A 14,268-nucleotide genomic window follows, 5' to 3' on the forward strand; every position below is an offset into this window, starting at 1 on the left:
CGCTTGGGCCCTTCACATAGGGCCAGGCATGTAGGAGGTGCAGAATAAACACTTGCAGAACTTATAAACTAGTAGATTGTCATTTCCATCTGCCTCCAAAAGGGCTGCCAGGGGCTTTGGGATTTGGTCTAATATCTAGAAGTGAAAGTGAACCAAGAAATATATGGATTTTTCTTCCTTTTACTACGAAGAAACCACACTTATCTGCAAAGAAGACAAGTTCTTGGGAGGAAGAAGTCAAGCAGGCATCTAGCACTGTGCTCTAAGAAGCAAGAGCCTGAGGGCTATTGGCGGGAGAGCGGGAGGGGGTGCTACTCAGCTCGTGTCCAACGAGGGGTGGCCCCACAAGTCTGGGATGCAAAGAAGGCTCTGGGGACAGGCGTGCTCCCGGTCACCTCAAGCTTGCAGGACCATCCCAGGAGGCGGACTCAGCTTGTTGCCCGTGGCCTAGGATGGAGTAGTGAAAGCTGCAGGCCCCAGGTTCTCAGTCTGAGGCACTGCATCGGTCCGCAGGTGCCGGCAGCAGGAGGCTCAGCGACAATGACTCTCAGCCCCAGCTGTGAGGAGAACCACGTGGGAGCTTCTGAAAACTCCGAGACCCAGGCAGCCCTGCAGGCCAGGCTTCAATCAGAAGCTGAGGGTGGAGTCCACACCCTGGAATTTTTCAGCACTCCCCAGGTGATTCCAATGTGCAGCCAAGATGGAGAGCCGTGTGCTTCAAACTTGAACTTGCGCATTGAACCACCAGGGAGTCTTGTTAAAATACACATTCTGATTTGGCGCATCCGGGGTGAGGCCTGAGAACCTGTAACTCTCACAAGCCCCAGGTATCGCTGATGGAGCTGGCTTTATGGCCAGTGAGCGGCACGTCACAGGGGGTATTCAAGAAGTAAATGGCTGATTACATGGTATGGAAAGTGTGGAGAGGGTTAATGCATTGGATAAGGGTTAGGATTACATCAGTGCTCATCAGCCTTTCTGTTACAGCTGAAGTCTCCCCCACCACCACCAAACGGCATCATCCACAGAAAGTCACACATAAACCCAGCAAAGCAGAGTTGCTTCTTAGAGTGAAAGCAGGAACCCCAGAGCCCTGCCCTCTCAGCCCCCTTCATCCCCCACTTCGGGCACCTAGAACCTCCATGAAGTGCATTAGAAGATGCACTGGATACTATTTAATACACCCATGTATCTGATTTCAGATGCTGGGGATTATTTCAGAGACTGTTGGTGCTTGAACAACAAGGTGATTCCAGATAGTGAGACATTAAGTAAACCTGGATTAGTGAGCATTAAGGCATTAAGGACAGGCGAATCTGCAGGATCTGGGATGACACAGTCTGTATTTAGCAAGTTTATCCTGTAAAATGTGCTGCTTCCACCAACAGAATTTAATGATCAGAGTCCATGCACGTATCTCATCAAGTGGGAAGGCAGCCAAGCCATCCCTGCTGTCACAGCCTCTTGCTGTCCCTCCTGGTCCTCTCTCTGACTCACCTCTGATGCATCCCTGACCCCTCTTCTCTTCTCCCAAGGCAGATATTAATTCTGAGAGCTGATAAAACCCTGCCTGGCAGGAACCTAGGGAATATCAGAGTTGAGAGTCAAACAATAGCATGGAGCCACACATAATAAGATTACACAGGTTCCATTGGCCGGCTCTCTAAAATAATGATTTTGGCAAAAAAAACTACCAAACAGGATTATCTTCAATTAACTACAAGGATATGATAAAATTTCTCCAAGAAAGTGTCAAGATGGGAGAAATGTATTTATTTTCCTATCTTCTACTGATGGAGTTTCATTCAAGAGCCATTTAGAAGTTTTGATAACTCAGACATTGTTTAAATTGAGTATTTGCCATTTCTATGTAAAAGGGGTTTATCTGAGCAAGATTTAGGGGGATGCATTTAAACTTTGATCCCATCCAAGAATCAAACCTACAGGTTAGTTTGTTTTTGTTTTTTTGTTTTTTTGTTTTTTATGATTTTGGAGAGGGAGGTTGTTGAGGGGTTGCTGGAGGGAGCAGAAGACTGTGCATCTGAAGACCTAAAGACCCCAGCTCCACTAGAATGTTCTTAATGGACTTTTTAAATTAAGTTTATTGCAATAAAATATATATAACATAAAATGTACCATTATACATTCCTGGTATTGTTGCAACCATCACCACGCTCCGTTTCCAGAACTTTTCCACTATCCCAGATTCTGTACCTATTATCTCATCCTCTCCTCCTAGCCCCTGGCAACCTCTGTTCTACTTTCTGTTCTTATTAATTTGCCTGTTCTAGATATTTCATATAAGCGGAATCATACCATATTTGTCCTCCTGTGTCTGGCTTATTCACCTAACATAATGTTTGCAAGGTTCATCCATTTTGTACCCCGTACCAGAACTTCATTCCTTTTTATGGCTGAATAATATTCCATCATTAATTATATACCACATTTGGTTTATCCACTCAACTTTTGAGGGCCATTTTGGTTATCTCCACCTTTGGGCTATGGTGAATAGTGCTGCTAGGAACATTGGTGTGGAAGTATCTCTTTTGAGTTCCTGCTTCCAAATCTTCTGAGCATACATCTAGAAGTGGAATCGTGGAGTCATATTTCTGTTATTCTTCATTATCCCTGTTCTAGAATGGACAGGTTAATGCTCTAACTGATTATAATACTTTTTAACTGAAATTAAGTTACCATACTTTCTGTTGTTTACAAATAAATAAGAAAATAACTTTTCCTTCTTAAAAAAAAAAAAAAGAGGCTGGGGGCTCCGGGGTGGCTCAGTCAGTTAAGCATCTGACTCTTGATCTCAGCTCAGGTCTTGATCTCAGGGTTGTGAGTTCAAGCCCCACACTGGGCTCCATGCTGGGCGTGGAGCCTACTTGGGGGAAAAAAAAAAAAAAGAAAGGTTGATAAGTTATGTTTAGTGATTCAGCTTCGCATTTTCCTAATGGTCTAATCTGATCTGTGATTTTCCAAAGGGCACTTTGTTTTAAAGTGTAAGTTTTATTTTCTATTCAGGTATGGCGAGGCCAATAGATGAGGACATGATTGCCATGGAAAAGATAATTTATTACTCATAGTTCCCAGGACGAAGGGGCAGACGTGCCACACAGGGCCACAGGCAGAGAGAGAGCATGGGGGAACTTCAGGAAAGACTTTATTGTGTGTTCCAGAGAAGGAATGGGTGAGGCAGGGTAAACAGGCTTAGAATTGGCTAGTTTGAATCATTTCCGTGGGTTCCGTGCCCCTGACTGCCCGAGGTGGCCCTGGGGTGACTATGGCTGCCAGATAGCATCCCACAGTGTAAAAGCCCCTGAGAAAACAGGTGGGGGTATGGGCCCTGGGTTGGTTAGTTTATATATGAAAGTCACCCCAACACAAGTTATCTCTAGGAATCAACTGGCACAAGGAGGGACAGTCCTTTCCAGGTCAGCAAGGCCTAGACCTCAAAGCACCAGATACAGAAACTAAAAAAATATGGTTAACACACACTTTAAGTGAAGTCATAAATCTCAAACAATGGGGTTCCAACGGGCTTGCAGACCTTGGACCTGAAACAGTGCTTCTCAGGGCTAACCAAGTATCCGAATAACTTGGAGAATTTTCTCAACTGTGGTTTCATGCTTCTACACTCAAGGCCAATTAAATGTCCATCTCTGAGCACCGATCATTTTAAAAGCTCCCCTGGTGATTCTCATGATTCCCGGCTTGAGAGCTGTCAATTTAGGACAGTGTTTCTCAAAGTCTGAACCTGGACCAGCAGCAGCAGTATGGCCTAGGAATTTGTTAGAAATGCAGATTCTCAGGAGGGCGCTTGGGTGGCTCCGTTGGCTAAGTGTCTGACTTTGGCTCAGGTCATGTTCTCAAGGTCCTGGAATCAAGGCCCGTGGCAGGCTCCCTGCTCAGCAAGAAGTCTGCTTGTCCCTCTGCTCCTCCCCCCTGCTCATGCATGCTCTCTCTCTCTCTCTCTCTCCCTCTCTCAAATAAAATAAATAAAATCTTTAAAAATAATAAATAAAAAATAAAATAAATGCAGATTCTCAGGCATACCCCAGACCTGCTAAGTGGGAAAGTCTAGGTGTGGTCCAGCCCTTTGTGTTCAAACAAGCCCCCCAGGTGATTCTGAAGCTGGCTCAAGTTGGGAACCACTGGTCCAGGGTAAGGAGCACGGGTGAGGACTGCACAGTCCTCCCATCATGTCCTTGACCCCCAGCCTGATGAGACTGGAGCAGCCTGTCTGCACAAAATGGATGCGCTCAGCACCCTGCTTTGCTGATCTGTGGTGCGCTACTTAAGAGCTCTTCAAGGGTCCTCAAGTTGCAAATTTTAATATTCAGAGGAAGCTGAATAAGTAGTAAAACTGTGGGGCAAAAAAGTGATTGAAAACATAGTACCGATAAAGGAGAGAAATGAAATAAATAAGTGGGTTTTCCTTGTTGGGGAAAAAAAATCATTTCAGAGAATAAGCATAAACAGAGTGGAATAAAATACCATTGGGTGACCTTTCTCCAGTGACAAGAAGCTGGTTCTGGGGTCACAGTCCTGCCTTCTTATCCCGGCTCCTCTTTTTAGCAGCTGTGAATTTGGGAAAGTTAATTAATTTCTAACCTTCAGTTTCCTCATCTATAAAATGGGATTATGATGGTAGCTACCTAATCATTTGTTTTCAGGATCAAATAAGAATAATATAGTTGAGTAGTTGAGTGCTTGGCTTTGTGCTCTTCACTAATTGAAATCTAACTACCCTTTCTGCTATGAATACCGTACATTATTATTAGCACAGTGATCTAGAGTGAACTCCCCAAAATATTAGCTGTTCCCACTACGATTATTACTATTAGGAGACTGAGCCTCTCCATTAAGCTTACACCAGGAGAAAGGGGCTACAATTAGCCAGACATGTCAAGGACCCCCTGAGAAAAATATCCTTTCTCAAAATTCAAAAAAAATTATTTGAGTGTCCTACTTAGAAAGATCCTTGCCTTAAACAGAATAGGATAAGGTATGCTGTTGTAACAAACCTCAAAATCTCAGGGGCTTAACATGGCAAAGGTTTCTTTCCTGCCCTTGTTCCAGTCAAACTCAAGTCAGTTGGTATCTGGCCTGCGAGTTGTAACTCAGAGACCCGGGAAGCTTCCATCTGGAGATAGATTTTTAAGGGCCAGGCTTAGAAGTGGCTTATACTTTGTGGCTTTCACCCACTGATCCTAGTTCTAAGATAAATGTAATCTCTCTCCTCCAAGCTAATTATTCTTATACCCGTGAATCCATTTGTCATGCAGAATGGATGAGAGCTCACCAACCCTTCAGTAGCTCTCATCTGAATGTACAAATTGGCCCACACTCCTGCACCAAAACTGAGCCTAAATGTAATCTGACTGGTATAAACCGAGTGGTACAACCACCTCCTGCATTCTAGAGACTATACTTCTATTAATGCAGCCTCGGGTTGCATTTTTTTGGAGGGAGAGTGTCAGGAATATTGAACTTACTATCAACTAAAATTGTCATACGTATACAACGGATTCAGTTCCCTTTCATCGGTGTTTATTCTTCTCTTCAATCTCAACAGGAATCTCTATTACGGAAAGAGTCCGCAAGAAAAACATAAGTTGAAGAGATTTGTTTTCTCTAGTTTATCCATTTATGTATCACCCAACCATTCAATGCAGGCGGCAAGCCTCCCTGGGTGTGCCTTGTCATCCAAATGCTGAGAAAGGTAGTTGTCAAGCTTTGACCACCCCTGTTATTTCTTAGACGGACGCCTCCCATGCTCCTTGTTGCAGGTACCACATCTGTGTGACTGTGCTGATCTACTTCCTCCCCTTGCTGGTGATCGGCTATGCGTACACGGTGGTGGGAATCACTCTGTGGGCCAGCGAGATCCCTGGGGACTCCTCGGACCGTTACCAGGAGCAGGTCTCTGCCAAGCGCAAGGTAATCGAAGAGCAAGAGCATCTGACCCACCCTGGTACAGGTGATAGGCTGGCAGGCACCGGAGCCCCAGAGCCTCCCGAGGCCCAGAGGCTGCAAGCACAAAACATTCCTGGGTCTGTGGAACAGTGGAGGGGAGGGCGGGGATGTGGGGCGGGAGAGGGAAGAGACCTTTCTTCATCGTATTTGTAACCTGGGCCCACCTGTACAGGCAGGAGCCACTTCCTTCTTGCCTTAAGAGTAATTGGCAACCCGTCAAGCTATTAACATGCACACACATACACTACACACGCGCGCACGCACACACATTTAACTACAAAGGCAGTGAAGAGCTATTAAGTCCTCTTTTATTATTAGGGTTCGGCAAAATAATACATTCACTTGATTCAAACGTCAAAAAGTATCAAAAGGAACAAAATTAGTGATGGAGAACAGACCAGGTGTTGCCACGGGTTATACCGGGGGGAGAGTCTGCCTATAAAAGGGCAGCATGAGTGAGTTTTTTTGTGGTGATGGATCAGGTCTGTATCCTGATTGTGGTGGGGTTTTCACCATCTATGCATGTGACGCAATTTCATAGAACTATACACCAAAAAAGAATGAGTGCATGCAAAAACTGGCAAAATGCAAATGCAGTCTGAAGTTGAGGTAATAGTGCTGTGCTAATGTTGATTTCCTCATTAATCACGTGATAGAGTTGTGTAAGATGAGATCGCTGGAGGTACCTGGGAATTCTCCGTACTACTGTTGCAAGTTCTTGGGAGTCTTAAATTATTTCAAAATCAAAAGTCCAAAGATATATGGAGTCTTACCATGAAAGGGCTCCCTCCTTTCCAGGTCTTCCATCTACCCAGTTCCCAAATGCGCAGGTGTGCGCACACACACACGCACACCACAGTAACCACTGTTATTTGTTATTAATCCGTCCAGATATTACAATGTATTTATAAGCCAAATATATAGTCTTTTCTTTTTTACACAATAAATACACACTTCTTCCCCTCCCTTTTTTCGCTTAACAGTATCCACAAGATATATCGAAAACCGATACATCAAGAGCTTTCTAATTTTTTCTCTTTTGGTACCTCTTTACATAGTATCTCATTAGTGGATGCTAGTTAGTTTTTCTCTGAAGGTTTCGTGGGGATAAAAAGGAACATGTTACATCACCCACTGCTCATAAAAACCCTTGAAATCCCCTTTCGCCATCTGGTGCTCCCCTGCTGCCGCTCTCCAGACCCCTCCCTTCCCCTTCCTTGCCCAGGTACTGCCCTGGCCCGTGGTTCCTCTCCACACACCCCCGCTGCTTCCTCCCCCTTCCTGGATCTCTACCCCCTGAACACCCATTCCCCTGGGTCTGCCCACCCTTGGCTTCTCCACTCACTGCCCAGAAGGATGATAGAACACAGAGGTTCTCAAACATGAGTGTGTCTCAGAATCATCTGAACGCCTTGTCAGACACAGAATTCTGGGTTTCATCCCCAGGGTTTCTGATTCTGTGAGTGTGGAATGGGGTCCCAGAATCTACATTTCTGACGAGTTCCCAAATGATGTCACGAAGCTGGTCCCAGAGCCACACTCTGAGAACTACTGACGTAATCAAAGTCCCTTGGTACTGCACATAAACTGTCCTTCCTCCTCCTCGAAAGGGGTTATTATCAATACTTCCCAGCCTGTACTGCACTGAGTGCGGCGAGAGGGCGGGAGAAGAGAGAACCATGAGAAAAGGTGGTCTGACCTGTCTCACCCTCTTGGAGTCTCACCTCTTGCCAGGTGGTCAAGATGATGATCATCGTGGTGTGCACCTTCGCCATCTGCTGGCTGCCCTTCCACATCTTCTTCCTCCTGCCTTACATCAACCCTGATCTCTACCTGGAGAAGTTCATTCAGCAGGTCTACCTGGCCATCATGTGGCTGGCCATGAGCTCCACCATGTACAACCCCATCATCTACTGCTGCCTCAACGACAGGTGAGGACCCCATCCCCCACACTCACTCTGGGGGCAATAAGATCATTTGTCTCCATAGCAGCCAAGCATCCAACCTAAATGAGCCTCTGGGAGACAAAAGGGAGTGGTAGGGACTGCAGCAAAAAATGACCACGCCACTCAAGCCCTACTAATTATTGCCATGCAGGATTGCGAACCCAAAGTGGGCATTTTTTTTCCTTTCCAAGAAGAACCAGAAATCCGCATTTTTGTGTGAGGTCTTCTAACTTTTGAACACTGGCAACTAAGGTAGTGGGGGTGGGGGTGCACATTAAAAAAAACCTCTGTCATTGATGCATATAAAGAGGTCTGCAAGCTGGATCCTGTTCACGGCCTGGGAGTTTGGTCACTCTGCCCTACAGGTCCACGCACAGGGGGCTGTGCGTGCAGAGAGGGAGAGAGAGAGAGAGGGAGTCAGAGAGAGTCATGCACAGAGACACTGACGGCACCAGAACACCATTCTCCACGGGGCATCTTTCCCCTCACTGGTCTCTCACTTTCCCCTTCCCATCCATCCCATCATACAATCCAGGCAGCTTTCTCCAGTTTCTTCCAGCAGCTCCAGCAGGACTGGGTAAGCAAAAGGCCCTGATTCGGCCCTGACTTGGCCACACCAGTCAGGAGAGCTGTCCTAGTAGAAGAAGCCAACCTTGGACAAGTAAGAGAAGGGGGAGCCCATCAGGGACGGCGGTCAGCAATAGGGAATTCGGGTCCGTGCGCAGAGTCCCCAGGAGGCAGCTCAGTCCCTCAGCTGGGAAAGGAGGCAGGGCCAGGGGGAGGAATAAAATGCTTGTCACGGTCTTTCTAGCTTTCGGTCATCAGCCTATAAAGTGCCTTCTGTGAATGAGACACTCAGGTGCTGTGAATTTGGTGGCAGCCATTCTCTTGAACGTATCCAGATGCTGTCTGTTAGGTTAACTCATGGATTCATCTGGGGTTAAATATCCCAGCAAGTCTTTAAGTAAAGGCTGATTCTCCCAGTTTATCAAACCAGGGACCTGAGGCACACGGAAGGGACGTGACTGAAGTGAACCTCAGTCAGCAGGCTCCTCGAGAGACAGGAGTCCTGACACGTGGGTTTCCTGCCCAGTGACGAGCACAGTACCGAGCACACAGCAAACACTTGGCGGACGCTTTGGTTAGTGTTGAATCGATCCAGCGTGGGCTGAGGTGTGGGTGGAGGCAGCAGAGTTCAGGGGTCACCCTCAGTCAGTACAAGCATTTCACGCGAGCCTGGGGTCTAGTCCTGGACTGTGCCTTCATGACTGACCTTCAAATCGTTTTGGCCTTAATGTCTCCAGCTGTCAGTATAAAAACCAATAAGAGAGAGTTATGCTCGGGTATGTCCACGTGTGCAAGAGCTGAGACAGTGGGGGGAATGCCCTCTAGGAGCAGGCTGTCCCCGAGGGTCACCTCTCCATCTGCTCTCTCGCCAGGTTCCGTCTGGGCTTCAAGCATGCCTTCCGGTGCTGCCCCTTTATCAGTGCCGGCGACTACGAGGGGCTCGAAATGAAATCCACCCGCTACCTCCAAACCCAGGGCAGCGTGTATAAGGTCAGCCGCCTGGAGACCACCGTCTCCACAGTGGTGGGGGCCCACGAGGAGGAGCCAGAGGATGGTCCCAAGACCATACCCTCGGCTCTGGACCTGACCTCCAATGGCTCCTCTCGCGACTCCAAGACCGTGACAGAGAGCTTCAGCTTCTACTCCAACATGCTCTCCTAGACCACAGGTCCTCAGCAGGGGCGGCCACCACCATCTGTGTCTTGCTTCACTCCATGCATGGATAACGCCTTGATCTAGAAACCATCAGAAACACCCTCACATTGGGGCTTGTGAGAAAAAAAAAAAAAAAAAAACCCTGGTTTCTTCTGTGACTTTGTCATCCCCCATGCTGTGTGACCCAAGGCAAATCATTGAACTTCTCTGAGCTTGTAAAATGGCAAGGTTGAACTTGATTTTCCCTGCAATCCCTGCCATAATTCTAAAATTAACTTTGGTTGTATGTGGGGGCTCATTCCAGGAGGAATCCTGTAGCACCTGGATTTGCCTGGAGCCCCTGTCTTACTTCAGTGAAGCTGTCCTCAGTCATGTGCAGATTACCCTCCTTTAGCTGGTCTTTACATCAACCTCACATCAACCTTCACTCGACAGGGTGAACAAAAGAAGGAACTATGTAAAATCTGAAGGAAAGATTTAACTCCGTCTTCTAAGCATCTATGAAAAGGAGGCATGGATGTCTTCCTTTAGGCACCTCAGTATTTCAGTGCATCGAAACATCCTGAGATTGAGAACTTCACGTTCATCTGCATTCTGTCCCTAGGGACGGTCCTGAGCGACCAGTGTGGCAGAATATGTCCACTGATGCAAGCTAATGTCAGCTACACACCAAGAATCGGGAGGCCTGTGCCATACTTAATCTATCTGAGCTTCTTCCCTTATTTGTAAAACCATGGATGAAATAACCTAAGTATCCTTTTTAACATTCAAGAGTTCAAGAACTGTATGAGTTTTTTGTTTGTTTCACCAAAAATTGGTGGTCTCAAAAGGACTAGGAATAGCAAGGTCAGTGACTTAATACCCAGTTCCTGGAGAGTAGCAACTCCTAAAATGTGTCAATATCCATATCAAACGTTCTCTGGTTTATCCTAAAACCATGAGTACCTTCCTTCTTCTGGAACATTTTGGTCTTTGACAGAGCAGAGGACTTCATGTCAAAGCCTGCCTCTCACCATCAGATGTTAACAGGCCAAGTCCCACAGCTGGAGATGCCACCAGGGAGGATGAACACAGGCACTCCCTGCCCTGGCCTTGTGGGGTATCTTAGGGCAGGGACACTAATGCAGTCTTAGCTTTCTACCAGCATAAGGCATGTGCTCAGATATCCAATGAACGAGGAGGCTGCCCCCTGCAGCCCCACTTGTGGGAAGAGGTCACCTTGTATCTTCCCTTCTGATTCTCTGAATCTTCCCTTCCTGCCCCCATGGCTTTACTGGCCAGCTGTCTATGAGGGGTGGGATGTCCCACCCACCCCACGGGCCAGTCAGTCTACCAAGAGCCATGAATTTAATCCTGCCTATCCCACTAGAGCTTTGAGGTGTCCAGCAGGTGAGCACGCAGTTTCTCTCTGTCTCCCAGATTTGCGTTTTGTCCAGATGTGGCTGAAAGCAGAAGTCTCAAGTACAATCCATCAATGTCCTCTTTGTGGTTTGAAGAATGGATGCACCTGTGCTGCATTTGCAGCACTGAGGGAGACCAATGCGGCTCCCAGGCTTTACAGCCTTCACCAGCCTTGCAGGCTAGAACCCTACCAGGGTATTGTCAGGCCGGGGGAGGTTGTATAGCAACAGTATAAGCCAGAACAACCCAAGAGCCATATTCTGCAAAGCAGCATGGGAAGGATTAAATAAACTAAATAAAACCAGCTCAGTGCAGATATATGAATGAAAGACATAATTTAAGGGCCAAAAAAAAAAAAAAAAAATCAATGCCCAAAGCATTAGTCATGCTTCCAATAAAGAATTGTGCCGTGTGTGGATCATTTACTCCAGAGGGGTATGTAAGGAACCAGCATGATTATGAGACATACCTACGAAGAAAGTGTCAAAGAATTGGAAACATCCTTTCTGTTGAAGAGGCGGGGGTTGAATTCAACAAGGATTTGTGGAGTACCTGCTCTGCGCTTAGCCCTGAGCTGGGGACACGAGACCCCTCCCACTCTTGAGGAAACTACCAGACTGGCTGTGGCTAAATCACCTTTCCTAGCGGGTCCAGACTGGTCATCGGGCAGGGAGGCAGCTGAGAAGCACATTCTCCCCAGGATTCTAAAGACCCACACTCAACATGGGTAATCAGGCCAAAGGCTAGGACCTTCAGAGAGCCTTTTGCGATGAGTTCACTGAGGTTGTTGCCAAGGGAGCCACCAGTCGGTCCAGGGTAACTGAAGGGATGTGCTTGGACAGTGTCACCACTGCACATAATAAGGGAGACTATTGGATGGTCATGGCTGGTTCAAATATGGCAGAACATCCCTGCTGAGGGCCCAGCAAACCTTCCTCTGACCCACTGTCCAGCGCCCATTGAACTTATAAGAATGTTGTCAGCTCCCATGTGTGAGAAACACCATGATTTGCACCATGCATGAGTCTCATGCTTATGGCAATCTGTCGCCCTGTGTTTATCTCTTGAGCATTTTTCCTTGATATACTGTCCGGTAGTAATAGAATATCAGACATCATGGGGCCATCTTTGTTATGTTACTTCCAAAATGTGGGATCCAGTTGCTGTCAATGCATTATTTGTATTGTGCCAATCTCTCCTCTTCATTCTGTCACAGAGAAGAGCTGATACACATCATGGACTCACAATCAGACCACAGTAATTGAGGGGTGGGTGGGAGACCTTTCTGGGAGGGACTGAAGGGCAGGAACCCTCGTCTTCCTCACCCTCACCAGAATCCAAAGACACGCTGGAATGCCCTTTCCCTCGGAAGGACTAAGAGGACTCCTGGGAAAAGGGGACTCAGGAGCTGACCTCATTGACCTGGTTTTCGAGAAGAGTCCTGTAAGTGGAAGGGTTCATTCCTGAGGTTTCTGTTATCCAACCCAGGATCCTGGAAAGAACTTCCATTCATAAATAAAGTATGTGTTTGCCTCTCTCGTGATTCTGTCTCATCTCCAGGGAGCCTCAGGACGCTACAGGATGCTGAATGGGGTAGTATCATGAACCCTGCTAACTTGCATAGCCAGAAGGATGGAACCCAACACCCAACAAACTTAACTCTGTGACAAAATGGGTTGGCAGGTGGTGGGAGCTATTTGCAGGTGGGGATCTGGGAAGGGAAGGTGGGATTGTGTGAAGTGACCAACACTGTCACCTGTGAGCAGAGCTGTGTCCATGCAGATCTTCCCAGGACAGACACCAAGACAGAGTTAGAAGTGCAAGAGATTTATTGGGGGGACACCTGGGAAAGATGGGGGGAGAGGATGCAGGAGCCCGCACAGATCTGACCCGTATGATGAAATGGGGTGGGGAGGATGGGCAGGAAGAGCCTCAGACTTTGGTGTAGCTCTGAAAACTCTCAGCTGGCCCAACAATATCAAAGTTTGCTCATAGGGAAGCCCCGTGGTGGCAGAAATGGCCAGGCCTGGCACCCTTGCCACGGGTGCTCACTGGCTGAGAACTCTCTGGGGAGAGAGTGGGCTGCAGCTGAGCCCTGCCATGAATCCTGAGGCACTGCAGCTGAGGGCTATCAGCTGACCCCCCCGCTCAGTTCTCTTTTGAAGGGACATGAGAGCTGGGACCCCCATGACTGCCACCAGAGCTTGGGGCCAGCCCCCTGCGTTTAAAAACACATGTCAGGAAACCATTGGCCGAATGTGAAACCTTAATGGTAATGTCTGTGAACCTTGGCAACCTGCCTGCTACTTCCGGGGGCCACCCTGTACCACCTCACCTGCCAGGCACCTCCCCTAAAAGAGCAGTGGGCAGCCGTCCGGACATGAAATGACAAAGGTCGTAACGGCATTTGAAAGAGGGAGTTTTGAGGAGAATATGGGCAGTTACCCAACATCCTGAGTATCAGACACAAATAATAAAAATGTTCCCATGCAAACTAAAGCATCTTAAACTGATATTCTTATATAAGCTTCAAGGGATCCACAGACCCCTGCAAGATTTCCACAAGTCACATGTAAGACATTGCATATGCGTGTGCATGTGTCCGTGTGTGTGTACTAAGAGGTGCAAAACCTGAATCTCCCCCAAAGAAATCATCCACCCTCTGTTCTCCTGAGAAGGAGAGAAATGAAATTGTTTGTAGGACAGGGCCGAGCAGCCTTGAGACCTTCAGACGCCGTGACCGGTAGAGGCAGCCTTGGAGAACCCAGAGCGGCTGCTGGGGAATTGGAAACCGCTTTGGAACAAGAGCATGATTCACCCGAGACACGCGGATGAATTAAAGCTGTAGAACATCGTTAAAGATGTTTGTGGCAGTAAAAACACCAAATTCATGATTAAGGGGTGTGCTCACTCTTCTCCATGAAACGATGAGTATTTGTTAGCTGAGGAAGGACTAACCTGAGTTGTGGGCAAACAAGTCAGGCCAGCTCCGGAGTACGGATATTCCTGTGGAAAGGCAAAGACATTTCATTTAGTCCCGTGTGGGCACGTGTGGCCTACAGACACACTGTGGATGCTTAGCCTCTGGAGCCGCAGCCGCCTTTGGTAACACGCCCTCCATCCCCCTCGCAGGGTGTGCACGTCCATGAGTGCATGTGAGAGTCCATGAGTGAACAGATCTTCTCAGCTCTGGAACCTGAGGGGAGATTTCAGTCAGAAC

General features: G+C 47.5%; 1 protein-coding gene and 1 long non-coding RNA gene across 3 annotated transcripts in view; one reads left to right on the plus strand and one right to left on the minus strand.

The window, feature by feature from the left end:
* The window catches only part of TACR1 (tachykinin receptor 1), a 152,791-nt gene extending 141,651 nt beyond the window's left edge, over nt 1-11,140 (plus strand). For both annotated transcript variants that reach the window (XM_027624112.2, XM_035729047.1), the window contains 3 exons: nt 5,793-5,943; nt 7,714-7,910; nt 9,365-11,140. In XM_027624112.2, coding sequence (XP_027479913.1) covers nt 5,793-5,943; nt 7,714-7,910; nt 9,365-9,653 — 637 coding nt within the window. In that variant the 3' untranslated portion in view covers nt 9,654-11,140. The remainder of the gene's footprint in view (nt 1-5,792; nt 5,944-7,713; nt 7,911-9,364) is intronic.
* Nucleotides 9,170-14,056, minus strand: LOC113938628. Its single transcript, XR_003524915.2, has 3 exons — nt 14,007-14,056; nt 9,581-9,727; nt 9,170-9,229 (listed from the first exon to the last, which is right to left on the minus strand). It is a non-coding gene; the product is annotated as an uncharacterized LOC113938628 (long non-coding RNA).
* Nucleotides 14,057-14,268: the final 212 nt, after the last annotated feature.

This window comes from Zalophus californianus, chromosome 8 (genome assembly GCF_009762305.2).
Source record: "Zalophus californianus isolate mZalCal1 chromosome 8, mZalCal1.pri.v2, whole genome shotgun sequence".
Lineage (NCBI taxonomy): Eukaryota > Metazoa > Chordata > Mammalia > Carnivora > Otariidae > Zalophus > Zalophus californianus.